Below are 26,488 nucleotides of genomic sequence, written 5' to 3'. Positions count from 1 at the left end.
TAATTTAAATTTTGCATTGTACTGATTTGTTTGTGGAAGAAGCCTTCTCTCCATGTTATGGTCTGTGAGGGGTGTTATCACTTATTTAAACTTCCAACAATTTGATAGTAATAAAATAGACACCCACTTTTCCTCTCTGGCCTATTCAATTAATTATTTTAAGTAAAATATTCCTGGTGCTGGATTAATGGTTCAGCAGTTAAGTGCACGTGCTGATCTTTTATACAACCTAAATTTAGTTCCCAGCACCCATGTCAGGTGGCTCACAACCACCAGTAACTCCAGCTCCCGGGGATCTGGTGCCCTCTGCTGGCTTTCATGGGTACCTACACTCACATGCACATATTTGTACACACACACATATACTCATAATTAAAAGTAAAATAAATGTTTAAAAAGGAAATTGATGCATTTGCAATTGTAGGACAAAAAGGAGCTGTAACACCGTGCTTTTCCTCCTTTAATTCCACCTCAGCAGACCGCTCCATTGTTCGCTTCTTAAAGTGAATACTTCCCCCCCTCCATGAATCCCAATGGCGTGGGCCCTTGGAAAACTCCTCCCAGACAGGGTTTCCCGTGTTAGTCACACTCACCTGCCTTTTACACAGCTTCTCTTGAGAGCTCTCATTTTCAGCAATTTTCTCCCTGTCTTCTTCACCCACTCTCCGGCTTATTTTAAGCTTCCAGTGGTCAAGTTTAAAAGCATTTTAAGCTAAGCTTAGAAAATGGAACAAGTTTCAGCCCCTTAAAGAATCTTATGCAGGCTCATGGGCCCAGCAACACTTCTCACTGCCAAAGAGCCTGCCTGGCTGCTTCCTGAGTTCAGGAAGTGGGGACTTGGAGGCTACTGAGGACTTAAAGAGACTGGAGCCCCTGCTTGGGTGTGCCTCTGAGACTTCCTGATACTCGTTGGTTCTTCTGTTTCTTTCCTAGCAGTAGAGCTGCCCTAGGGAACCACAGAAGGAAAGAAAACAGTTGAAGATGCCTTAGAGTGGTGCAAATTGTAACTAACACTCGTAACATATGCTTGACCGTTTCAAATGTAGGCCTTAGTACTGTGTAATATCAAGGAAAGAGTCCTGCACCTAAGGGCGTTTACTTTTCTCCTTCCCCTAAATGCAGCGCCTGGACCAGTTGATGAAGCTTCCTCTGGATTCTGTGAAGATGGAACCTTGTTATACTAAAGTCACCCTGCTTCCAGAGCGCCTGCTGGATCTCCAGAGCCGCTTCAGATTCCCTCACGTTGATCTGGTGGTCCAGAGGACACAGAACTACATGCAAGAGGTGGGAGCTGAAGGGTGTCCAGGGAGGATGAGGATGAGAAGAGGGGAGGGAGGGAGAGGAGCATTGCATGATGGCAGATGCGGCGGGGCTGCTCTGCACTCAGGGAATTGAGGCCTGTTTCCAGAGTCAGGTTGACTGAGGACACACGCTGTCCTTCCAGCTGGCTTCATCTTTCCTCAGAAAATGAGAATCTGGGAAATAAAGTAGCATTAGCTGGTAATTATTTGATGGGTTGAGTCAAGGCTTCAGACTTTGGCTGCATATTAGAAACACATGGGGGAACTACTGTTGTGGTGCCCCAGCTCTAGTGATTTCAAATACTGTGTGTGTGTGTGTGTTAATATATATGTTTTATAATGTACTTGAGACTCATAGAGAATGTCCTCCACTTATCTCCCACTGTTTCGAACATGCAGCCAGGGTCTAGAAACACTGGCTGAATTCCCTGCCTCATTACAAGGAGACCCACTACAGTTTCATATTTGAGTTTTATTTTTAAGATGTATTTTATTACATGGATTTTTGTGCACGTCTGCTCATGTGTACCATGAGCACGCAGATGCCCTTGGAAGCTGAAAGAGGCTGCCAGATACCTAGAGTTACACCTGAATTCCAGAATTGGGGAGATCGAGGCAGGAGGATCAAATCAGGGGTTTAAAGTCTTCTTTGTCTACATTTCAAGTTCAAGGCCAGCCTAGGCTGGATGAAACCCTGCCTTAAAAAATATAAGGGATGTGGGAGCCCATGACTGGTACCCAGGAAGCAGAAAAGGTTTGTGCTGGAGGAGGGGCGATGCTATATTCTTCAAGCCCCGCCTCCTCCATCAAGGCCTCGCCTCCCCAAGCAAGGCCCCGCCTCCCCAAGCAAGGTCTCAAATCCTGAAGATTCAATAGCCTCCCCACACAGTGCCTTCCCACCAAGGACCAAGTTCATAAACAGGAATGAGCCTACAAGAACCATTCTGTATTCCAACCAGAACACTAGCCTCACAGAGGAAGACGGCCATATGGGACGATAGGGTATCAATAGAGGGAGTGTGTGCTACAGATTGACTTATGTCCTTCTAGATGAGGGGCCTTCTCCCACCTTGTCATGTGATCTGTGTCTGAGGCACCAGGGCACGGAGGAGGAGAATGGCTACAATGAGACCGTGGCTCTAAGTCCCTTCGTACCTGGGCTTCTTTCCCATTAAGAATGATGGGTAAAAGAGGGGACAAAAGGATGCCATTTTAAGCCAGACAGACATGCATATATGTATAAAGAAGGGTGTTTTCCACCCTCTGCCCATCTCATAGTGGCCACTAGGTTTTTTGTTTCACAGTCCAGGGAGTATGATGAGCCGTGTGTCACCCCACAGTTGTGCATGGGGGAACTCTGTTCATTCCCTCCTGCCAGAGCCTAGGCAGGCAGGCCGGGCCCATGTCCCCAGCCTCTGACTGTGGTCTCTTTCTGTTGGCCTGATTGATGGACAGCTCATGGAGAACGCGGTGTTCACGTTTGAACAGCTGCTCTCCCCACATCTCCAAGGAGAGGCTTCCAAAACAGAGGCTACCATCGAGAAGGTTAAGCTCCGTGTCTTAAAGGTAAGAGCTTTGTCTTCATTTGTGGGGAGCATCTGACAAGACTGTGACCCCTGTTGCTGTTCCTTAGTGGGAAATGCCCTGACCGCCCCTTCACCCCATCCCAGTTTCCAAAGCACAGATGACCATTGTTCCCCGCGGTTTCCCTAGCGTGACTCTCGTACCTCTCCTGCCATCTAGTGGCGTCTTCAGGAACCACATGTGGTCTTCCGCACTAACGCCTTAGAAGTCTTTCACAACCTGACAAATGTGTAGGCTGGCCGCCGCAAACACCGTGACAGATACTGCATAGAATATAACACTAGGTCAGCTGCAGCCTAGCATTCCAAGTACGAGATTAGTAACATTTTAAATAAAACCAAAAACTTAGAGCCAAAGGAACCAGCCCAAGGGAAAGTACACCTGCCATATGAGATGGGTTTAAGGAACTTTAGGTATAAGTCCATGATAAGACTGTCGTGACAATAGGAGCTTGCATGCATTTGGTACTTAAAGCCCTTTAAAAATTCATGTTCCTAAGATTTGTCGTTCCTAAGTTGTCACTCCAAAGATTTACATTTTTTTTAGTTTTTATTATTTATGCGTGTTTGCACTTGTCTATGTGAATGCATGCCACCTGTATGTGGGTTCCCATGGAGGCCAGAAGAGGATTCCCATCCCTGGAGCTGGAGTACAGGCAGTTGTCACTCATCCATTGTGGGTGCTGGGGACAGAATTTGGGTCCTCTAAGGAATAGGAAGCATCCACAGAGACATCTCTTTTGGCCTGTTTGAAGGCTGTTAAGAAACAGACCCCAGAGCTGGACCATTTTCTTTGACTCTCACTGAGTTTATTAGACGCTCCCCCCCCCCCCCCCCCCCCCCCCTGAGGATGGGTCAGCAGGGAAAACACAGCACCGAACTGTTAGGAATTTTTCCTAATGCGACCCCCCCCCCAAAGCAAAAATCCCAATCAAGCCAAATCACAACACCCCCCCCCCGTCACCGCCGCATTCCTTTCAGCTCTGCGTCAGTCCCCTGCCCCTGCGTTCCCTCCCGGCTTCACGCCTCCCACCCCCCGCCTTGNCTGAAGCTGGACTTATTTATTAAAGCTTAGCACAGCCGTGGACCACGAGCTTGGAGCTGGAACTGTGTTTACACCTGGCCCACTTGTTGCTGCCACCTCGGGCTTCCAGAAAACAGTGCTTTAGAACAGAAGATTGAAGTCCTGTAGGGTCTGAGGATGTTCTCTCAGGTCTGAGGGATGTCCCATCGGGTCTAAGGTAGGACCCAGAGTTCCAGGCCTCATCTTGATGCCACTCAGGCAGCAGGATCTCTGGTGCCCAAACTGTTGCGATGAAAAGCAGTGTTGACCATTGAAGCACAAATAACAACACACCAGCAGTGGCACTGAGGGGTAAGGTCAAACCACAGTCACCAGTGCTTAGGCAGACAGGAGAGGAAGGAGGTAGAGGTAGGAAGGTGTCCCTATTGTCAGGTGTTGGGGTTGAAAGGAACCTAGAATACCTTACGGTCAGTGTTGTAGCCAGCCTAGCTAACAGGGCCACGGAAATACACAACCATGAGGGACTCACATACGCTTTGACATGTGCTCTAGAGTTGGGGTTTCCTGGAAACCTTGCAGTCACCCTAAACATCGGATGGGCTGTAAAATAGACCTATGTGATGGGTGTCCAGCTGTTGATGGTTTTGCATTCCTGAACCCAAGCATCCTGGGTCTACCGGCTACATTTCACCATGTCCAGCTTAACTTCCCTTTTATTTAGAGAGGCGACACTTGTAATTGCAAAAACGTTCAAGTGATCCGAAAATCAAATATTTGGAAAAGAGCAATTGTTGTAGAAGGAGACAGAATTCTCACTACTAGCCCACCGGGTAGCTGTAAAAGCCGTACTTACGTGTTTAGTTAGAAGGTGACAACTTACACAGTTCTGCAGACACCAGGTACCCGGGACCTACTCTAATAAGAGGACAGATATACTTTAAGATTTTGCTTTTCGGTGATTTTGGATTTCTGTGCAACAGCCCAAATGGTCACAGATTTTCTGACAATTTGCAAGCATTTTTGACTTGTTTATTGTCTCCTTGTCTTAGTCAGGGTTTCTATTGCCGTGAAGAGACACCATGGCTGTGGCCACTCTTATAAAGGAAAACATTTAATTGGGGGTGGCTTACAGTCCAGAGGTTTAGTCTGTTAAGCATCAAGCATGATGGCGTGCAGGCAGATGTGGTGCTGGAGAAGGAGCAGAGCGCTCTTACATCCTGAGTCACAGGCAACAGGAAGACACCAGCCAATATCGTGAGCATAAACGAGACCTCAAAGCCTGCCTCCACAGTGACACACTTCCTCCAACAAGACCACACCCACTTCACCAAGGCCATACCTCCAAATAGTGCCACTCCCTTTGTGGGGGCATTTTCTTTCAAACCCCCACATTCCTAATCAAATGAACTTGCTGTTACTGTTAAAACCATGAACTTACCAATAAACTATTTGCTACTTTAAAAGAAAAAAAAAAAGAGGTTCCTGCCAGGGGTGGTCCCATGAGTACAGAACAGATTCCACCTCCGGCAAGAACGAGCCTACTGATGTTTGAATCAGGCTCTTGGCCCTGGTGTTTCTACTTCTCCTACCTTCCCCCATGGCCTCTCTACTTGGTGACCTTATGACTTCCAATGTGAGCGCGGGCCTCTCCAGCCATTCTTCTTTTGGCTGAACCATTGTGTTTACATGCCCACAGCAATTCTCCTGAGCGCCTGTGCACAAGGTACTGGCATCCACGCGCAAACCACGCTGGAAATGGGCTGCTCCCAAGAGCCTGCTCTTGTTGACTTTTTTTTTTCTTCCCCTCCCCTCCTTTGGGCTTTTCGAGACAGTGTTTCTCAGTAGCTTTGGGGCCTTGTCCTGTGAGTTCCAGGCTGGCCTCGAACTCACAGAGATCCCCCTGCCTCTGCCTTCCCAGTGCTGGGATAAAAGGCGTGTGTCACCACTAACTGGCTTCTTGCTGACTCTTCAGATTAAATGTGCTCTTTTCCACTTCTGTGCTCTCGAGCCCTGGACTAAGCCAGAGAGTGGTGGGCGAACTCTTTGGTGAGTTTCAGGTGGATGTTTTAGTCCTGGTCAGTCTATTTCTGCTGGAACTGCTCAGCGCTGCTGCGCACTCTCCAGTTTGGGGTGTTCAGTGTGCTCACTGTGTTGATGGAACTTTAAGTCATGTCTTCTCTCCCCTTGTGGACATTATTAAAAGCCACCCACCCTGCTTCCGGGACAGAGCATAACTGATACCCATGACTCCCCTGTGTCTACCCAGCTCAGGGGCAATGAAGCACAAACTCCCTCTCCAGTTTGAGTCACATCTTTAAACAACATATCACTTCTTTGGTTTGATCTTGCCTCAGTTTCCATATTTGTAGAAGGGGAACATAATGACATGGATCATGACTCCACAGCCTAGACACAGTTTATGCAAGAGTTCCAGAAGGAGGTTTCTGAGGCCCTAGACTTATGAGAACCCTCAGAAATTAGTGGGGGCTGAGGAAGGGAGATGACTGGGTGGGCATTTTGTTTTCTTGTTTCAGTGAAAGTTCCAGATTAAAACTGCTCCTTAGCGTGTGTCTCTGTGTTCGCAGCAATACGATTACGACAGCAGCACCATCCGGAAGAAGATCTTCCAGGAAGCACTGATTCAAATCACACTGCCCACCCTGCAGAAGGCACTGGCGTCCACATGCAAACCAGTAAGGAAACGGACACCGTTCCGCTTGATGCTTAAGTTTGAATATTTATTTTGGGCTCCTGCACTGGCAAATACTAGACTACACCAGAGGGCTGGTGAATTCTTTGTTGGTGGTCAAGTAGATGTTTTAGGTTTTGTGGGCGTTTTTTTTTTTTTCTCAGCGCTGCTGTGTAGTGCAACTGCAGCCAGAGACGGTGCACAAATATATAGACAAAGTCTATGTTTCAACACACACACACACACACACACACACACACACACACACACACACACGTGTCATGGACCAGCCTCAGCAAAAATACCTCTTGCCAGGGTAGAGGCATGGGGATTTAGAATACAGTAAAGAATATGAAGACGCAAATGAACATAATGAAGTGGAGAGACATATAGAATAGTATAGGGAGGGAGTTCCAGAGAGTACTGGAATTCACCCCAGCTTAATTTTCAATTGCTTAAAATACCCCTGATCATAAAAGGAAAGAATAAGACAAAAGCTGCATTAACATGATACAAGGAGATAAACAAACCAGTTGAAGATCGCAGGCTACATCCTTTTTGTTTTGTTTTGTTTTTCAAGACAGGGTTTCTCTGTGGCTTTGGAGCCTGTCCTGGAACTAGCTCTTGTAGACCAGGCTGGTCTTGAACTCACAGAGATCTGCCTGCCTCTGCCTCCTGAGTGCTGGGATCAAAGGTGTGCGCCACCACTGCCCTGCACAGGCTACATCCTTAGTTAACCATTCAGTTGCTAGTACAAAACAAGTCATGCTCACATCCTAGACCGAAGCATTCTGTGGGTAAACCACTTCCTAGGTGGAATCCAAAGTTGTCTCCTTAAGGGATCCGTAGACTTTCTTTCTTTTGAGATAGAAACATATCCTTTTCTCTCTTCCTGAAATACAAGGTCTGGCTATTAGCCACACCTGTTGACAGTAACCTTAACCGAGCAGAGCTCTCTGCTCTAAATCTAGGTGGGACCTTTGGAGGTAGAAACAGACAATAACCTTGAAGGACTAGAGGTAAGTTCCAGCTCTCTGACCTTTGGTCAGTGTGGAAATAGGCTCACGTTTTTCGGCCTCCATGCACACACACACATAGCCCAGGATTTCTGACTCCCAAACTACAGGAAATCTCAAAGGCCAATGACAGGACTTGAGCCAAGCAAGGGCTGTGGTGGATTGCCAAAGGAGATGAGATGTTCTCCCATTTTACTGTCAATCTTATTCAGCATGTGCACCAAAAGTTGGCCACTACACCCAGAAAAGATCTTCAGTGTGAGCACAGAGGACTACTTGTTCTCCTACCTTCCGTAACTTTAGTTTACAGAAATCTCTGACATGAACTGTTGTGAGCATGGGGCTGCAGGACAGCCATGACTATGAGGTATGATAGAGCAACAGACAAGAAGTGTCTGGAGCTTCTTCAAGGCTTGTCTGTAAGTTCTGGGCTTCCGGGAAGGCCCCTGTACTTGTTTTGATCAACTTCCATCATTTATGAAATTCATATGATAATATGTATTATGGTAAAAATAAAATCCCGCAGGCCCCCAAGTGGCAGCAGTGGGCAGCGGGTCACGAGACCACGGTGGGCTATGAAGGCAGCCAGTCCCAGGCAGGGAGCCACATGGCGGGTGAGAGACAGAGACCTATTAGGCACAGCATGCAGAGAAAGTGGGTATTTATTTAGTGGGTTATGGAGGGGAAAGGGAGAAGAGCAGAGAGACAGAGAAACAGAGAGAGAAAGGGGGGAGGGGAAGTGGGGAGAAGGGAGAGAGGCAGAAGCTGCCTCTACAAGAGAGAGAGAGAGAGAGAGAGAGAGAGAGAGAGAGAGAGAGAGAGGAGAGAGAGAAGGAAAAGGGAGAGACTCGGGCTGGAAGCTGAAGGAAGATCTGCTTGCCTCAGTGGATGGGGGAGGGAGTGGGTGGGGCTTGTCTCTTCAAGGGACAGAGCAGGCCATTACATTCCCATCTCTCTTTTTTTTTTTTATAATAAAAAGCCTGGAGGTTAGGCATAACAGGTTAAAGAAATTGGGACTGCAGAGTCTCAAGACTGCTTCCTGCTTATTTGTGGGCATCATCTTGGGGGGAACTTGAGAAAGCTGGGTGCTGGTCACATCCTGGCTTAGCTGGTCTCTTTGCTCCTGTCCGGTGTTTGTGGTATGGAACTGTCTGGTGTCTATTATACCTGTTTAAGGTACAAAGTTAAGTTTAGGAAAAAAAAAAAACTTTTTAGGACCAGGGAAGTGAGATGGGTGTATCTGACTTGTTTAAGGTGGATCCTTTAATTCGGCTCCCTGGAACTCACAAGAATTTTTTGGGTTTATGAAAACATAAGTTTTAAACAGCAGCATACTTATATCAGAATGACTGTGACAAATATTTTTGCAAAATAAAAAGTATTTTTAAGATTATAAAAAGCAGCATGAGAGAGAAATTTGATAACTTGTCTTTGTCCTCACATCTTTATAACTTGCAGGTACACACCTTAATAACTTGTATTTTACTGAAATTTGTTTGGTAAGGTTGTCCTTTTAAACTGACAAAACCTCTCAGCTGTCAAACTGCATCAGAGATCTTTGAGAAGGACAAAATTTTACATGAGTTATTGATTGGAAAACGACAGGGAACTTACTTAGTTGGTGTCTAGAGCTACTCCTCAGGGTCCTCCATGGTTGATGAGGGTCATATTTTTCTTTTGCTGTTTAGTGCAGGGCCTGCCAGGCTCCAGAAGATCCTGTGGGCTAAGAAACCTGTAGGAAGACAAGCCTACCTTGACCTGAGCAGCTAGGCTGTCGATTCCAGTGATTCTGTCCACTGTCTAGAGATCTTTAGTTTAGATGAAAGGCAGTTTTGCCCAGAGGTCAGTGCTTAGCAGTTGAAGCAAGTTGCAGATGGATGTTGTTTTGTGCCCATTTGTCTTCTTTGGAGGAAGTAGAGTGCTGCTTCTAGGAGCCAACCAGTCTCTTTTTGTTATGAAAAGTTTTTTTTAATAATTATATATTTAAATGCCATATTCCCCAGATCTCTGAGCAGTTGAGGGCTGTTTACCAGGTACAGATGAGTTATAACTACACTGTAGAATCTGCCTGGAGTGCTGAGTACAAGCTCAACTGTACTGGCTCTCAACTTCGCAGGTAAGATTCATAGTTGTGAAAGGACAGAAAGAAGAAGAAACTGCTTGTAGTAGAAGGTTAACAGCAGAGCTGACAATAGTAGAGAACAGCTTAATATATTTTAAAACAGGATTGGATTAAATATAAAGTATTTTTGTAAAAAACTGAGAAGTACATACCAGTTTAAAACATGAGACTTATTGCTTTGTTAGTCTGGAATGAGATACAATGGGCAGACAATTATAACACTTAACAGTAAACATAGGTGTATTTAAGTTATATGTGCGTGCGTGCATGTGTGCGTGCACACAGTGAACAGGAACTGGACGAAGTGGATGCTCTTGGTAGGTCCTACCAAAGGCATGTCACTGCACAAAACACACACATAACAGAGATAAAAACATAAGTAAACCAGGGGACCAGGCAAGGTATACCTCAGTAAGGGTGGTGGGATTTGGTCACCTGACCTGGCTGTCAGTTAAGATGCCAGTGAGGTCACCTGACCTCAGTCAAAATGGCGATGGTCACATGTTGTATGAAAAGGCCACTTTTTTCCACTTTTTTTTTTTTTTTTGAGCCACAGGAATTTTAAACATAATAGCGAGAGAGACCTAGAGGTGTGATCTGCCCTGTTGCCAAGCTGCCGTGCAACAAGCCACGGCAGGCAGCAAAGGCTGGAATTGAAAACAGCTGCCTCGAGGATCCAACTAATCCGCAGGACCAGTGGTCGTGGTGGCGGCAGGGAGAGTTTGAGGACATGTGGAGCCTGTGGGACACTGGCAGAGCATTTGCAGGCCAGTGGCTGATAGTCTGAGGGTTTATACCACAGCTGAAAACACGCAGACCTGTGAAAACAGCAAACGAACCCCGCAGGGCCTGGAGAAGAGCGTCCTCTCTCTATAGGTAGGGTGTTAAAGCCTGACTCGGATGCCAGAAAGGCTAGAGGCCACTCCAAGAGGTCTCTCACAGCAGGGACCACTTCTGAGAAAAGAGAAAGAAAAATCCGAGGATGCACCATACAGCATGCGCAGCGCTAGCACGGATGGACCACCCTGGGGCGTCTGATCACGTTTTTTAGCTATGGGAAGCAACCAGAGATGAATGCCAGTGAAGGACTCAACCGTAGCCATGAAGGCTGTGGTTGACCGACTGGAAGGGGAAAACCCACCACTGAAGCTGCTGGTGTGCATAGTGGTCGGTGTTTAGGCAGAGCGGTTATAAAGAAACCCTGTTCCCCGTTTCCTCAGCCAGCCTGTGGGCAGCAGGGGATGTGGAGAAAGCGTGGCCAAGTCACAAGCACCAGTGTCATGGTAAAAGTAAAGCGCTGTTGTTCCCCGAGGGGCACAGTGGCAGAACACAAAGGCCAGTGGGCCCCAAGACCATGGTGGGCCACAAAGGCGGCTGATTCCAAGCAGGGAGCTGTGTAGTGGATGAGAGACAGAGACCTATTAGGCATGCCATGCAGAGAAAGTGGGCATTTATTTAGTGTGTTATGGAGGGGGAAGGGAAAGGGAGAGGAGCAGAGAGTCAGAGACAGAGAAAGAAAGAGAAACAGTGGGGAAGGGGAGACGTGGAGAGAGGCAGAAGCGGCCTCTTCAGGATAGAGATGAAAGAAAGGGACTCAGGCTGGAAGCAGAAGGAAGAACTGCTTGCCTCAGTGGATGGGGCAGGGAGTGGGTGGGGCTTGCCTCTTAAAGGGACAGGATAGATCATTACAATACGTATCTTCTTTTTCTTTTTTCTTTTAATCTCAGCTCTCCTTTGTTTTGACAGTGTCTGGCTATGTAGCCCAGGCGATCCATCAGGCTTAGCACCCTGCCATGCTAAAATTACACCCTCACACCTGGCTTGTATTGTGTGCCCTAAGAATGAGAAATTAGGATGATACATTTGCCATCTGGTTAGGTTCATATCATACACCAGGCAGTGTATGACAGCGTTAAACATTTCTTATCAATCATCAAAATGACCTTGGAGGAGGCGAGAGACTATTCGCACCCTCACAGCGCTAAAGAGGGAAGCTAAGTGGTTGAATAGCAGGCCCAAGGTCGTGAAGCCAGTTATCACCAGCTGAATCCAGTTAGTACTTACCTGTGACACAGCTGGCTCTCCGCAAATGGCATCAATCTCTCCTACACCTATTACTATGACTGCTTCCATGTTCCAAAAAATTACTGAGGAGCCTGGCCATTTTCAAGGCCCATTCTCCCTTGGAGTCAATAAAAAAAAGAGCATCCAAGAATTTTTAAATGGCTTTTTGACAGCTTGGAGACTCTCCAAGCACTGAACATTAAAATCCTTTGTGTGGGTTGTTATACTGTGTAATTTTCTCTGATTGTTTTCCTGTTCTATAAATGCTAGGTTTTTTTTTTCTTCTTCAGATAACCATTGGCATAGTCAGTCTTGTATTTATTCCTGGAGTATTTCTTTGGTGGAAAGGATCTGAGAGAACCAAAGGAGAAAGGAATTGGTCTGTGTGGGGGCCCTGGCCATATGTGATGGATTATGTGATGGATGATAGTAGCCTGAGGGATTACTAATCTACCTCAGAATGTGTCTTCACACAGAGATGCTGCTTAATATGTATTTTCCCTCCCAAGGGAAGTGTGGAGGTGGATCTTACCGCTACCTTCTTCATGAGAGGGGGTGGGAGGAGGCTCCCCTTCTTTCTGGCCCTCTGTTTCTTAACATGAGAGGACTGAAATGTGCCCGATTTATGCCCCTCTTGCAGGTGTTTTGTTTGGTTTTTGCATCTGTATGTGGTGTGTGTGTGTGTGTGTGTGTGTGTGTGATATACATGCGTTTTTGCAAGTGTGGGTGCACATATATTTTCAGGTATGTATGCCTGTGTGTGTATAGGCCAGAGACCTACACAGAATGTCTTCCTCAATCTCACTGAACCTGGAGCTTGCCAATCAGCAAGTCCATGTAGCCAACTTGGCCTAGCAACCCTGTCTCTGCTTCCTCAGCACTGGGTTTACAGGCAGTCCAATGCCCCACCTCCTCCCCCTGCTTTTATGTGGGTGATAGGGACCTAAATATAGGCAAAATGATGCTTTATCCAATGAGCCATTCCCCCCCAGCCACAGATCTTGCCAATTTTAGTTGAGAGATATTGCTTTCAAAAGAGCCTGTGGGCCGGGCGGTGGTGGCGCACACCTTTAATCCCAGCACTCAGGAGGCAGAGGCAGGCGGATCTCTGTGAGTTCGAGGCCTACCTGGTCTACAAGAGCTAGTTCCAGGACAGGAACCAAAGCTACAGAGAAACCCTGTCTCGAAAAATCAAAAAGAAAGAAAAAAAAAAGAGCCTGTGGCCCTGCGTTTTCAGTGATATAGGGCATTGTATCGGTGTCAGAGCCTTTGGGAAGCCCAGGTTTATAGGCAGATATAGTAGAGGATTGTCTGCTCCATAGAAGCCCTTGTTTTCCTAAGTGAGCTTTTCTTAGTTCTTCCAGTAGCAGTTTCCTAGATCTGTGACATTGTACTCTACCCTAGCCGTGCATTAGGATTGCCTATGGTGGCATTTTCCTTTTCTTAACCACCCTCCAAATTTCCATGTCAATATTCCATTTTAGTTGATCCAGAAAATTAAGCATCTGATCCAGTTCAATTGTCTCATCACGGAAGATGTGCATTGTACAATTAGACACATCCCAGAAACATAACGCCTCTGCTCCCTTCCCACTGAATTATTTAACTAGATGAAAATATGTTTTCTATTTATTCATCAAACATACCCCCAAAATGTGTGAAACATGATCCAGGTACGGTGGCATGTACAGTATATGATCCAGGTACGGTGGCATGTACAGTGTATGATCCAGGTACTGTGGCATGTACAGTGTATGATCCAGGTTACTGTCCCTGCTGCCCTGGAGTGCACAGTATAGAGGCAGATGCCAGGTACACAGATGCCATGTGAGAACACTACGGTGGCTGCACAGGGAAGGTAGCAGCATCCCTAGCTGAGCTCGGTCGTTCATTTGGTGCCAGTGGATGAGTGACAGGGGAGTGAGGGACAAGGGGTGCTGAGGCCTGAGCTTGTTCTCCTCGTGTGATAGAAGTAAAGACAGGTTCAGAGTGGCGTCCTGCTTACCCAGGCTCCCATGAGCAGTGTTCCCTGGGCAGTGCCCCTTCCGTCTGTTACAGCTCTAGAGATCACTGACGCTTGTGTCTCCTCAGTCTTCCACCCTTCTTCTCAGGTGGACATAAATGAGCCCTATTGCCTTGCATTGGTGGAACCCTAAAATCCAGGCCCACAGCCACCCCCGTGTCTCAGTGGTGAAAGCTGCCATCAGACTAAAAGGCATCAACTCCCTCTGCCAAGTCCTTGGTTCCCTAAGGGAGCCCCTCTCTTCAGCACTATCAAGTGCCTGGATCACTGAATTCATCTCTGGCATTTATTTATTTATCCATGCTTGGTCTTCATGCTGCTAATAAGGCATTTGGAAGCCTTTGGGAGGCTGGGAAAGTCAAGGGGTTTTGTATCATATCTGAGCTGTCTTGGAATTGGAGACCATCAGTGCCAGGTGAAGAGGAAGACAGAATCCTTGGGTTCTCAACTAGAAAGGGGCTTCTGTGCTAATGATGTTGAACATATATCTACATCTTATTTCTAGGTGTCTACCTAAGATAAAGTGGTTCTTAAGTTGCCCATACAGAATAAAATGTACACACAAATGTACATTAATTAAATGTTCATTAATTAAAAAGTCAGTATCTTAATCATCGTCCTATTGCTGTGACGAGACACCATGACCAAAGCAATTTATAAAGAAAACATGTAATTGGGGGATTGCTTACAGTGTCAGAGGTTTAGTCTGTTGTCACCATGGCAGGGAACATGGCAACATGTAGGCCAGCATGGTGCTGAGGAAGTATTTGAGAGCTACCTCCTTCTCCATAGGCAGAGAGATAGAGAGTCAGAAAAACAGAGACAACGAGACAGACACAGACAGAAAGAGACTGGGCCTGCTGTAGACTTTCAAAACCTCAAAGCCTAACCCCAAGTGTCACACTTCCTCTAAGAAGGCCATACTTCCTATTTCTTATCAAATGGTGCCAATCCTTGGTGATAAAGTATTCAAATATATGACCCTATGGGTATAGGTGGAAGCCACTTGTTTGTTCCCAGCTGCCCAGACCATGAAATAATCACACAGAAACTATATTATTTGCAATACTATCTGGCCAATAGCTTAAGTGTATTTTTGGCTTACTCTTATATCTTAAACCCATTTCCATTAATCTGTGCATCACCACAAGGTCATAGCCTACCAGCAGGCTCCAACACAGTCATCTGTCCCCTGCAGCAACTACATGGCTTCTCGCTGACTCTGCCTACAACTACTCTCTCCTCCTCCATTTGCTTGGAACTCCGGCTTGTCCTATTCTGTTGAAACAGATTTATTCATTGACCAATAAAAGCGATACATAGATAGAAGGACTTCCTACACCATATGGGAGCCATTCTTATCCAAATCACAACAATCAATATCAAATGAGAATGGATGAACAATTCCAACTTATCTATATAGTGAATGATGTTTATTAATAAAGAGGAATGAGCTGCTGACCCATGTAGCAAAATAGAAAAATTTTTAAAAGCAAACACAAGCCAATACATGGTTTTGTTTACATGCAAAACTCAAACCAAAACTCAACAGATGTCAGATTGTGCTTTATCTCTTGGAGGGGTGTGGGCTGGAAGAGGACCTGGGTTATGGTCACATGAATATATTTATAGTTAAAGTCATCTGGCTACACTTTTAAATTCTACATTTTACTGCATGTAACTTTTACTTTGGTAAAGTACTGTTTGCATCAGATAAAAAAATGAAGATGGAAACTTTGGTTATTATAAAGAAAAAGAGGATGTGGTACCTACGTAATTCTGTGGTAGTTCTAATTTTAGATTTTCCAAGAAGGTCTAAACTAATGTAAACAATGCCTTGAGACAACTGAAAACACACACACATACACACACACACAACCCTGCTATTTTCCCATTTAAAGTACAAAGGATCTATTCCCTGTGCACAGAAAAGGATGGGGATGATCAGTGACTGAGTGTCTCCTTACCACAGGTAACAGTGCAAAGTGCTTAGCACATAGGCCACAGGCAAAGAGAAGACATTGGCTGCATTGTTATCTCAGCATCTTTAACCATCAGGACCAGTTGCTGTCCCCCTGGCTCTTCTACAAGGGGGTGTTAAGTGGGAGTCAACATTTCCTTGTCTCTTGAAAATAAGCATCTTGTATTTTTCTGTTATCAGTATTAGACACTGATTATAAAAATAATGGTTTTCTTTTTCTTTCTTTTCATCTGTGATCATAATGCATTTTAGCTATTTTCACACCATCACCCTCCCTTGTCCCCACTCTTCTCTCCTGCCAATCTTCTTTCCAAACAGTCTTCCTTCTGCTCTCATGTCTTTTTTTAGGAGTTTTCCTAAATTTGGATTCTGTATATGAGAGAAAATAGGTGATACTTGTCTTTATGGGTCTGGAAATTTCACTTATCTCCATTTTCCTGCATATGACATACTTCCATTTATTGTGTATCTACCACATTTCCTGTAGACGGAGATTGCGCTTTAATTTCCCAGCTTCCCAGACCCAAATAATCATATAACAACTATATTAATTACAACAGTTTTGCCAATGACTCAGATGTATAAGTTAGCTCTTATATCTAAAATTAACTCATTTCTATTATTCTGTATTTTACCACAAAGCTTGTGGTTTGTTACCTCTTGCTTCTTGGGCAGCTACATGGCATCTGCCTCCTAAAGCAGCTATGTGGTTTCTCCCTGACTCTACCTACTCTCTCTATATATTTCTGTTTGGATTTCCTACCTGGCTTAATTCTGCCCTGCCATAGGCTGAAGTAGCTTCTCTATTAGCCATTAAAACATATTCGTAGTATATAGAGGGGAATTCTACATCACCTCCCCTTTTTTGTCTAAATATAAAGGAAGGTTTTAGTTTTAACATCATATCTAATTTATCTTCTATTATAACTAAGGAAAACTATAACTATCTGTTGTCAACTCTTTTTTTATTTCATTTTATTTATTTATTTATTTATTATGTATACAATATTCCGTCTGCGTGTATGACCGCAGGCCAGAAGAGGTCACCAGACCCTGTCACAGATGGTTGTGAGCCACCACGTGGCCGCCGGGAATTGAACTCAGGACCTTTGGAAGAGCAGGCAATGCTCTTAACCTCTGAGCCATCCCTCCAGCCCCCCTGTTGTCAACTCTTCAAAGACTCCAGAGGGATATATTACCTAATTAAACAGGAAGTGCACTGTTAGCAACTTTTAAAGTTTTAGAATTGACAGAGATATCTTGCTGCCTGAACAGTCACTCAAACTTCTTCTGTAACATTGGGATATCCATCTTCAGCCTACAGGCCCATAATATCCAGCAGACTTTTCAATGAAGCAGGAGATTTGATGATCTGTTCTGCCTTGTATTGGCAAAATTCATCAGTTGCTTTCTTCTGTGTCCTGCAGAATGTCTGGCAATTTCTTCTGTGAAGCAGGAATCCTAAAGTACCATCCCACCTTTTTCAGTCTGGCAAAGTTCACTGGTCCTTTTCCTGTGGGTCCTTCATGTCCAGTTTACACAACATACTGTCAAGCAGTCTAAGAAATAGCAGTTTCTTGCCAAATGGCTAATCTTGCCACAATGACAGCAAACTCCATAAGGAATTTCTTCAATGCCCATTATCTCTGAAGTAAATTGGTGCTCTCAGGAACAGATGTATCTCATCGTTGAGAAAAGTCTAAGTTCTTAAAACATTTTAAATGCTGTATTCTGTAGGTCTTTGAAAGGTTTGAAGAATACCATCTGAAATATATTCCTGTATATTTGGAAAACCTAACTAACATGGCTATGGTTTGACTATTATATATGACTATCTATTAATCCATATTTCTTAATTATATATTATATTTTAAATAATTTGTACAAATACAACACCTTAAATAAGAGCAGAAATACATATACACAGTGTAACAAAATCAACCTTAAATTTGCATCAATAGACTAAGATTCATACCAATGCAATTTATCTCTATATCATATCCCCCTATAAATGAAAACAAACATTTATAAACAATCATTTGGGGAATCTGTGTGTTGTTTTCTCCAAACTGCTTCTTGCTGTTTGTTGGGCAAAGTATTTTTAGGTTTCATGAAGACCTTTTAGGGAGTTCTTGTTTCATCAAACCACATTATTCTGGAAGGAATCCATACGTTCCCATCTTCTGTGGAAACAAGAGCAGAACCTCTTATCCAAAGTAACATATTATTAGGCTCAAATTTTGAAGTCAAGATACTTTTTAAATGTATATGTTGGTTTAACTTAGCAGCCCTCAAAATCAAATGTCTCCCGGCAGTCAAAAAAATTCAAAGAAAGCACAATAAAATGCATAATCCAGACTCTCTGTTTATATTCCATCTTTCCATGGCTTACTTTTTTTACTCTATTACCTTTTTTTGGGGGGGGGGTTTGAGACAGGGTTTTTCTGTGGTTTTGGAGCCTGTCCTGGAACTAGCTCTTGTAGACCAGGCTGGTCTCGAACTCACAGAGATCTGCCTGCCTCTGCCTCCCGAGTGCTGGGATTAAAGGCGTGTGCCACCACTGCCCAGCACTCTATTACCTTTTAATATTTATTTTTTTTATCTTTACTCCTTTAATCTATGACTTTTTGTACTCTTTCTTCTTTCTCATAAGCCCATGTACATTTATCCAACACTGTGACCCATTCAGAGTTCTTTTTTTTTTTTTTTTCCAAATCTGTCATATTATGTATTTGTAATCCTTTCTGATCAGGAGAATTTTTTTTAATGCTAAGCAGTCGTGGCTCAGACTAATGCTGAAGCTTTGCCTGTTGGCTCTACCCTGTCCAACATAGTGGAGGTATATTCACTGCCTCTGCAAGCCATGCTCACTGTCCCAGCTCCAGGGACACAGTGGGTCTATGTCACATTTAGCAACTTGTAGCACTCTGCTCACAAACTCCATTTAAATGCTCTATAGTGGGACTTCCTGAAAGAGCCAGAGCCAGTCATATTGCCAGTATGGACCAGGAAGCTGTCTCTTAAAGAAGAAGCTGCACCTCTGCTTGTGGCTAGCAAACAGAGTCAGTCTGGGGGATGGGGAGGGGGTGGAAAATGCTGCTACCAAGAAGCTGTGCTTGGCTCCTGTTTTTGTGGGTATAGAAGCCCTCTTTTTTTTTTTTTTAAGGATTTTTACATCTTATATGGATCCATGCCCCAGATGGTGGGCACCATTTTGTAGATGGAGACTGCACTTTAGTTTCCCAGCCACCCAGACCCAAATAATCACGAAAAACTATATTAATTACAACACTGTTTGGCCAAGGACTCGGGCTCTTATGTCTTAAATTAACCTATTTCTATTATTTTATATTTTACCACAAGACTCGTAGCTTGTTACCTCTTGCTTCTTGGGCAGCTACATGGTTTCTCCCTGACTCTGCCTACTCTCTCTCTATATTTCTGTTCAGATTTCCCACCTGACTTTAATCTTCTCTGCCATAGGCAGAAGCAGATTCTTTATTAACCAATGGAAATAAAGCATACTTACAGCATACAGAGGGGAACCCCATATCAATTTTCTTTATTCATTCATGTGTTGATGGGCGTGTAGGTGGGTTCCATATCTTGGAGTGGTAGCTGGATTACACGGTAGGTCTAATTTTAGTTTTCCCAGGAAGTCCATTCTAATGTAAATAATGCTTCACCGAGCTCCCATACCTACCAGCCATGTGTGAGGTTCCCTTTTTCTCCACACCCTCACCAGCATTTGACCTTTTTTTGCCATTCTGATAGCGTGAAATGGAATTTCACTGTGACTTGGCGTTGTACTCCTCTGATATTAGTATCTTTTCTTCGTCATCCTTTTATCTCTCACTCTCCAGGAGCTTCAGAAATACGAGCAGTTCATCTTCGCAGATCATACCAATATGATCCATGTTGAGAACGTCTATGAAGAGATTTTGTATCAGATCCTCCTTGACGAAACCCTGAAAGGTAAGGATGACTTGTCCTGCCCTGGAGGGGATGCTCAATGGGAAACACTCCTGAAATAACTCAGGGAGGCTGTAAGGTGAAAATGAGGAAGAGCTGCAGCTGAGTCTGATGCACAGGGGGACAGCGAGGACAGGCAGACAGAAAGGACCAACCTCAACTGTGCGTCCTCGAGGTGTGCACCATGTGCCCATGACAGTCCCCTTTCAATGCAAGCGTGAATTCTGCAAGTTCAGGCTTTATCACTGAAGAAGAAAGAAATCAGGGCTTAGTGGGACTGAACTGAGGGTCCGTCCTGATCTGTCTTTGCCACTCTGTGTCAGAACAGCAAAAGACTTTCACAGCTGAACAGAGGTGACTCCAGCATCAGGGCCCAACAATTGCTCTCTCAGCACATTCCTCCCCTCCACTCAGCCGGAGACACAGGACAGTGGCTCAGCACTCCGAGAGCCTCTTTAGGAGGCTGGCATCCGCTGCGCTGGGTAATGGGACCCGGTCTAGGTTACAATGTGAATAGCTATACAATGAAAATACTTTGGAAGAGACTGCCATCTGTCTGTGGGAGTGAAACTTATTTAGTGTTCATTACTAAAATACCTCCTCCAACAAGAGAACTAGGCTAGCACAAGCCTCAGGTCACAGTAGCTAATCACAGGGAGTCCCAGATGAGGAAGGCAAAGGTGTTGACATGGCGTCTGCACAAAGGTCATGAACAGCCTGCCGCAGACATGTCTCAGTAAGCTGGAAGGAGATTCCTCTCCTCCACAATCTCTCCTCTGCCTGAAACCTGCTGTGAGATGCCATCTGTCAGAGTGAACACAAATGCCAGCTGCTGAAAAAACATGCTCACTGCCCTTAGCCATTCTGTCTCTGCCAGATACTACGACCCTGCACAGAGGTCTGTGGGCAAATGGTCAGCCACTATTGTTACTGTTGTTACTTTCTTGGTTCATCTCCATGTCTTTGAGACTGAGATAGGTGCATATAAATGCTCATCTTTAACACTCCAGGCCAAACAGGCTCTCTCAGCTGTACACTTAGCACTGAACACCCACTATATAATCAGACAAAACAAGGAAGTGGAAAGTCTGCCCCTGTCATAGTGGAGTTCCAAACCCATCTTAGCAGCTGGTGACACCCATGTAAACGGTGCTCTTATATAGACCTTGAGCTGGTGACACCCATGTAAATGGTGCTCTTATATATAGACCTTGAGCTGGTGACACCCATGTAAATGGTGCTCTTATATATAGACCTTGAGCCCTTAGAAAGCCAAGGCTCTATTCTATTCTCCTGAATTAATGCTGGCCTCAGATGAGGGACCTAGCAAGGGTTTCTTGATTGAAGAAATTTGTGAATGAATGCTACCAAGATTCGGAGTCTGGGAAGTTTGCAGGTTTTGATCATCAGGAAAGGCTACCTGGAAGAGGTTGGTTTGCTCTTAATAAAAACTCAGAGTCAGATATTAAGGGGTAAAAGCTCAGAGATCAGAGAAGCAAGGCAGCCAGCCACTAGAGAGACCTTTTACCTCCACTAATGCTCACACCGAAGACTGCCTAGACTGCACTGTACAGACTCCACACTCCAGTGAGTTCCTCTCTCTTCCCCTTTATAGTCCTCTCTCCACCCAGCCATATTGCTCTTGTCTCTACCTCCCTCGTGCTGAGATTAAAGGCGTGTGACTCCCAAACACTGGGATTAAAGATGTGAAGCCACCACTGCCTGGCCTCTAGTGACTTAGCTCTGCACTCTGATCTTCAGGCAAGCTTTATTTGTTAAAACGCAAACAAAACATTACTACAGGTTTGTCCTAAGCTGGGTCTTGAAGCTGAGAATTTGGAGAGTCAGGGGAGCTGGCAGGAATGATTGATTTCCGGGTAAAATCAGAACATCTGGGTTAGCTTGGCAGAGTGTTAATGCCGTGTCTTGCTCTTTGGTCTCTTCCAGTGATAACAGAGGCGGCTATCTTGAAGAAGCACAATTTATTTGAAGACAACATGGCCTTGCCCAGTGAAAGTGTATCTAGCCTGACAGATCTCAAAACCTCCATGGGGTCAAACCAGGCCAGTCCAGCCAGAAGAGTGTCTGCCGTTCCCCCAGGAGCTCCAGACAGTGAAGTGTTCCAGGAGCCAGAGGAAAAGAAGCAGCAGCCTGCGGTGCCTGACTCACTAGCTGGAGAAGAAAGTACTCCCATCCCTGAGTCCAGTTCTTCAGGTGGGGATGGGCAGGAGACTGTGTCCAGTGTGGTGAGCTCTGCGGGGAGTGCTCTCACTGTGGAGGATACAGCAGGACCCCTCAGCTCACACGCGCCGGAGGCAGAAGGTGGGGAGACCCTTAGAGATGAAGAGCCAACCTGTGAAAGGCCAGAGTCCATCACCACTCCAGGGTCCTTAAAGGAGCTGAAAGAGTTGTTGACTGTGACTGTGTCCGTGGAGTCTGCCCCCGTGATGGAAAATGATACTCTCGAGGGGACACTTGTTCCCCCAGAAAATGAAAAAGAAGACAGCCAGACAGCTGCCATGCAGCAGGACAACCGTGAAGAAAGGGAAGTCCGAGAGAAGGAAGCCCATCCTACTCCTTTGGAAGTTGAAGTTCCTGGAATGGACTCGGGGACATTGCCAGAGGCCAGCATCCCTACCTCTCAGTCCACTGATGGGGGGCTCCCTGAGGACACCAGTTGTCTGGGTCCCTTAGGGGAGCCGCCTGAGGCTCCAGAGCCCACTGAGAAGGTGCTGCCTGCCATGGTTTCCACGCAGGAGACCACCCATGCAGGAGGCGAGGCCGTGCATGCCGCCACAGTCACGCTGCAAGAAGATGCCGCGTTAAGTTCTAATCCCGTCTGTTCTGTGGAGAGGAATGAGGTCTCTGGGGATCAAGAAGTGCTGGGAGGGAACGGTAGCCCTGCCCTTGCTGTGGATACAGAACCAGCCAGTGCTGCCCAGGTACATAGCTGCCAGTGGGTGGTAGAGGATGCTCCAGGCAGCGGCAGCCCAGATGTGAGTAATTACGAAGTGAGCTCCCCGGAACAACCTTCAGAGGCATGCTAGGAAACAACTTGACTGTAGGTTCCCCTTTAAAACTGCCAGTCAAAGGGTTTTAGTTACAGGTATCCATCCATAGGGGATTGCATGTGGGTTGCTAAAAATCATGAACTATTTCCTTAATTCGAATGATAAATCCGGAGGAAATGTAAACAGGGTGTGAACACCGAGGCCAACTCTGGGGAGCTGAATTGCTCCCTGTAAATCATTGCTTTTAGCATCTTAGTAGAAATGATGAGAGAATTGGAGTATTGGGGTGCAGCGCAGTTAAAGGGGCTCCAGAGAAGGAGCACTACTGCGGCAGAGACTAAAAGAGCAGGACCTGGCACCTCCATATTCTCTTCACTGAAATGTGCCACAAATTTGGGACCGCACTCTGAGGAATTTTCAGCAAGAGTGCAAAGGTCTACCCTGACTCCAGCTTTGCCACCTGCTCTGTCAGCTTCACTGCCTCTTAGGTGGCGTTTGTCCCTTACCAGGTCACAAGAAAGAGGAAGTCGTGACCACCAGCCACCCCTGTCCTGTGAAATGCCCAGTCAGCCATGGCTGGTAGATCTCAGGCGATGCAGAGCAAAATTCCAAGGTGGAGGGGTCTGCGGAACGATCGAGAAGCCCTGTTCCTAATCCTGCCATCAATTCCTGGTTGGTTAATTTTGTTGACTTACATGAATTAATAATCATCTTTTAAGCAAAATCAGATGGGGCCAGAGATTTCACCGGCACGACCAGCCTTAGGTTGTGCAAAGTGCGTGGCTAAATTTTCTAACTCAAAACCTACCGGTTCCACAGACATTATTTGAGCAGCTAGTGCATGCTCTGTTAGGCAGAGTAATAAACAAAAGATTAGGTGTTTTGCTTCCTATAAATTAAAGGGCTCATGAGAATTTAGTCTAGAAAAAAGAGGGTTTTTTTTTTCAATTTTTAAGTTTCAAACCATGAGCGCCTTCACTCTTTCCGTTTATACAGTCCTGGTTTATTTTCAGAAGGGAACAAACAAGTGAATGTATGAATGAGCAAAGGAATGAATGAAATCACTCAAGTTTATGTCATTGCCAAAGACAGCACCAAAGGTAGACATTGCTTGCTCGTTCAGCAGATGAATTTCTTAGGTACCCTATCAGGTACCAAGCCTGGGCATACCGTAATGAAAAGAAAGACCACTGTTCTTTCTGAAGGAAATGGAAAAGAATTCTCCTTTAAAGTAGAGTACAGCCTGGAACTGTTGGTATAAGGGATGAGCGGACTCAGCTGCCATGGGGTGTACTTCCTGTGTCTCAGAGAATTCTCAGCTGGTTCCCTGAAAGCTGCAGCCCCAGGTAGCGGGCCGGAAGCTCCTTTCACTTGTTAGCATCAGCGCCTCACACTCGGTCTTTGGAGTTTGCTTTCAGTCACGGCCTTCAAGCATCTCCTTCAGAGACATCATCCCACACTTCAGCCATTCGAGCAGGAAGTTAGCTACTGACCTCCCCCCGCTCCTCCAACCTCTTCCACAAAGCATTTCTGGGATTTCCAAGTCATAAAGGATGAGTAATAATCAATCACCTCAGTGTGGTCTCATATTGAATCATTTCACCTTCTCATAGAACGTCTGCACTCGGTGTCCATGAGGTAGCTCACCATTAAGGAAGGAAGCTACGGCCAATCTCCCGTGGTCCCTGTTTACCTTCTACCTGGCCTTCAGCATGCTGGACCAAAACTGTGTTTCCTTCCTGTCTTTTCCACAGCCTCCTTTCTTCAAGGACTGAGATTACAGATTAGTCATCATTTGTTCTTTCTGCTGGAAACTCACAGCCTTGAGTGATGGCTTCCTGCATGCCAAGTAACTCTAGCATCCCAGGGCCTAGCACATGGACTGACGAGTTTCACACTGCTCCGGAAATGTGGGAACTGAACACCTGGCACAGCCCTGTGCAGGGGCTATTTGGGGCTTGCTTTTAGCCAGGGAGAGGTTTTTCATTAACTTTCTGACCTTGTTGAATCTTCCCATAAATAAAGTACAATGCTAAAGGGGCAGATGGCCAAATGGCCGGCAGCACTGCCCAGCAAGGCAGAGGAGCCAAGAAAACAGTGTCTAACCGCACAAACACTGCCCTTCTTTCTCGGGGAGCCGTGGCTATCACGGAGTCCCAGCTCATGCCAGCCCCATCCAGAACCCCTCGTCTTCCCCACTTTTGCTCACCCCATGAGAAGCTAAGTGTAATCGAGAGTTCATGCTACTGGGTGAGAGCTGGGGCCCATCAGGAAGGCCAGAGAGGAATAGGCACTAAGGGGCAAGACATCGTAGAGAACACCAAGAACCCTTCCGTACATGTTTCACACCGCCAAGGTCTCCAGGATAGGCAAGGCAGCTGGTCCAATGGGAGATGGGTGCGGAACCTGCAGTACATCCAAGTAGTCTATGTGGGTGGTGACATGTCGGAAGCTTCTCTCGCTTTCATATTTGTGTGTGTCCTGGTGCCTCCATGGGGGGCAGGTGCTGGTGATCGGAACAGGCAAATCTCTGCCTTGGTCAAAGTTGTTACAAACTCCTGGTCCTTGGCCAAGACTCCAGTTTAAACCAGTTATTCTACTACTGACCTTTCACAAAGAAGATTTTTCTTGAAAAAAAAAAAAAAAAGACTTGTCATTTTGTCCTGTGTGACTTGGCACAGTGTATGGAATTATGCATTAACCACACGCGCGCGCGCACACACACACACACACACACACACGAGTGCATGCACACAAACACACAAACTTTCTGGTTGTCATTTTCAAAGAGGTTGGGCTGGAGAATAGCAGGCCATCAGGTTTGATCTTCTGTAGATTTTATTAGACGGATCCTCACGTTTGCCCGTGTAACTCTTCAGATTAAAGCCAATGACTTCAGAGGGTTTCACACTCCTCCCAGACAAAAGGAATTTTTAACTTGTTATTTTTGTAAAGTGTGACCTGAGGGTATGGTTTCAGATAGAGTGCTGGCCTAGCAGGCTGGAGGTCCTACTTTAACCCAAGGTTGGGAATAAAAGTTATGTGACAAGTGCTAAGTCGTCATTAGTCATTTTAATATGGCAGAAGGAATGACATTATTGACTCAGAGTCTTAAACCATAAGAGTTTCACCATGCGAGAAATGCTGGTGCCACGAGCCTTCTTTACCATGAACACACATGACCAGGGATTTGCTTTCTCAAGTCTGGGACTTGGTGAAAAAGAATTCTACACTGTGGTTTTATTTTTGCATTCATTATATAAAGCTAGTAACCTGAAAACACTTTGTAACCATGTATTTACTCTGCCAAGTGCCTGTATTCCAATAAAACATCCATCCCTGAAGGGCCGTCCAGATGCCTTTTATTTGGGATGGGGCTGGCTTCGTCTTTTAAGCAAAAGCCGTACTGGAGCTGCAAGGAACAGTCCTTAGGAATGAAAAGGAAAAAAACAAAAAAAAAAAAAAAAAAAAAAAAAAAGCCGGGCAGTAGTGGTACAAGTCTTTAGTCCTAGCACTTGGGGGCAGGGTAGAGGCAGGAGGATCTCTGTGAGTTTGAGGCCAGCCTGGTCTACAGAGCAAGTTCCAGGACAGCTACCGCTGTTACAAAGAGAAACCTCATCTTGAAAAGCAAGCAAACAAGAAGAAATGGAAAGGTGAGTCACCCTTGCTGACTTCGGAGACTTCCCTGTTGTCAGGGAGAAA

General features: G+C 45.5%; 1 protein-coding gene across 1 annotated transcript in view; it reads left to right on the top strand.

The window, feature by feature from the left end:
- The window catches only part of Niban1 (niban apoptosis regulator 1), a 153,443-nt gene extending 127,313 nt beyond the window's left edge, over positions 1–26,130 (top strand). Inside the window, exons 10-14 of the mRNA XM_050162924.1 lie at positions 1,123–1,284; positions 2,757–2,867; positions 6,494–6,601; positions 19,667–19,778; positions 21,723–26,130. Coding sequence (XP_050018881.1) covers positions 1,123–1,284; positions 2,757–2,867; positions 6,494–6,601; positions 19,667–19,778; positions 21,723–22,822 — 1,593 coding nt within the window. The 3' untranslated portion in view covers positions 22,823–26,130. The remainder of the gene's footprint in view (positions 1–1,122; positions 1,285–2,756; positions 2,868–6,493; positions 6,602–19,666; positions 19,779–21,722) is intronic.
- The last annotated feature ends 358 nt before the right edge of the window (positions 26,131–26,488 follow it).

The sequence above is a fragment of the Alexandromys fortis genome, unplaced genomic scaffold (assembly GCF_014885135.2).
Source record: "Alexandromys fortis isolate MF-2015 unplaced genomic scaffold, M_Fortis_MF-2015_v1.1 scaffold_126, whole genome shotgun sequence".
Classification (NCBI taxonomy): Eukaryota; Metazoa; Chordata; class Mammalia; order Rodentia; family Cricetidae; genus Alexandromys; species Alexandromys fortis.
This window is presented reverse-complemented; position numbering and strand designations above follow the sequence as displayed.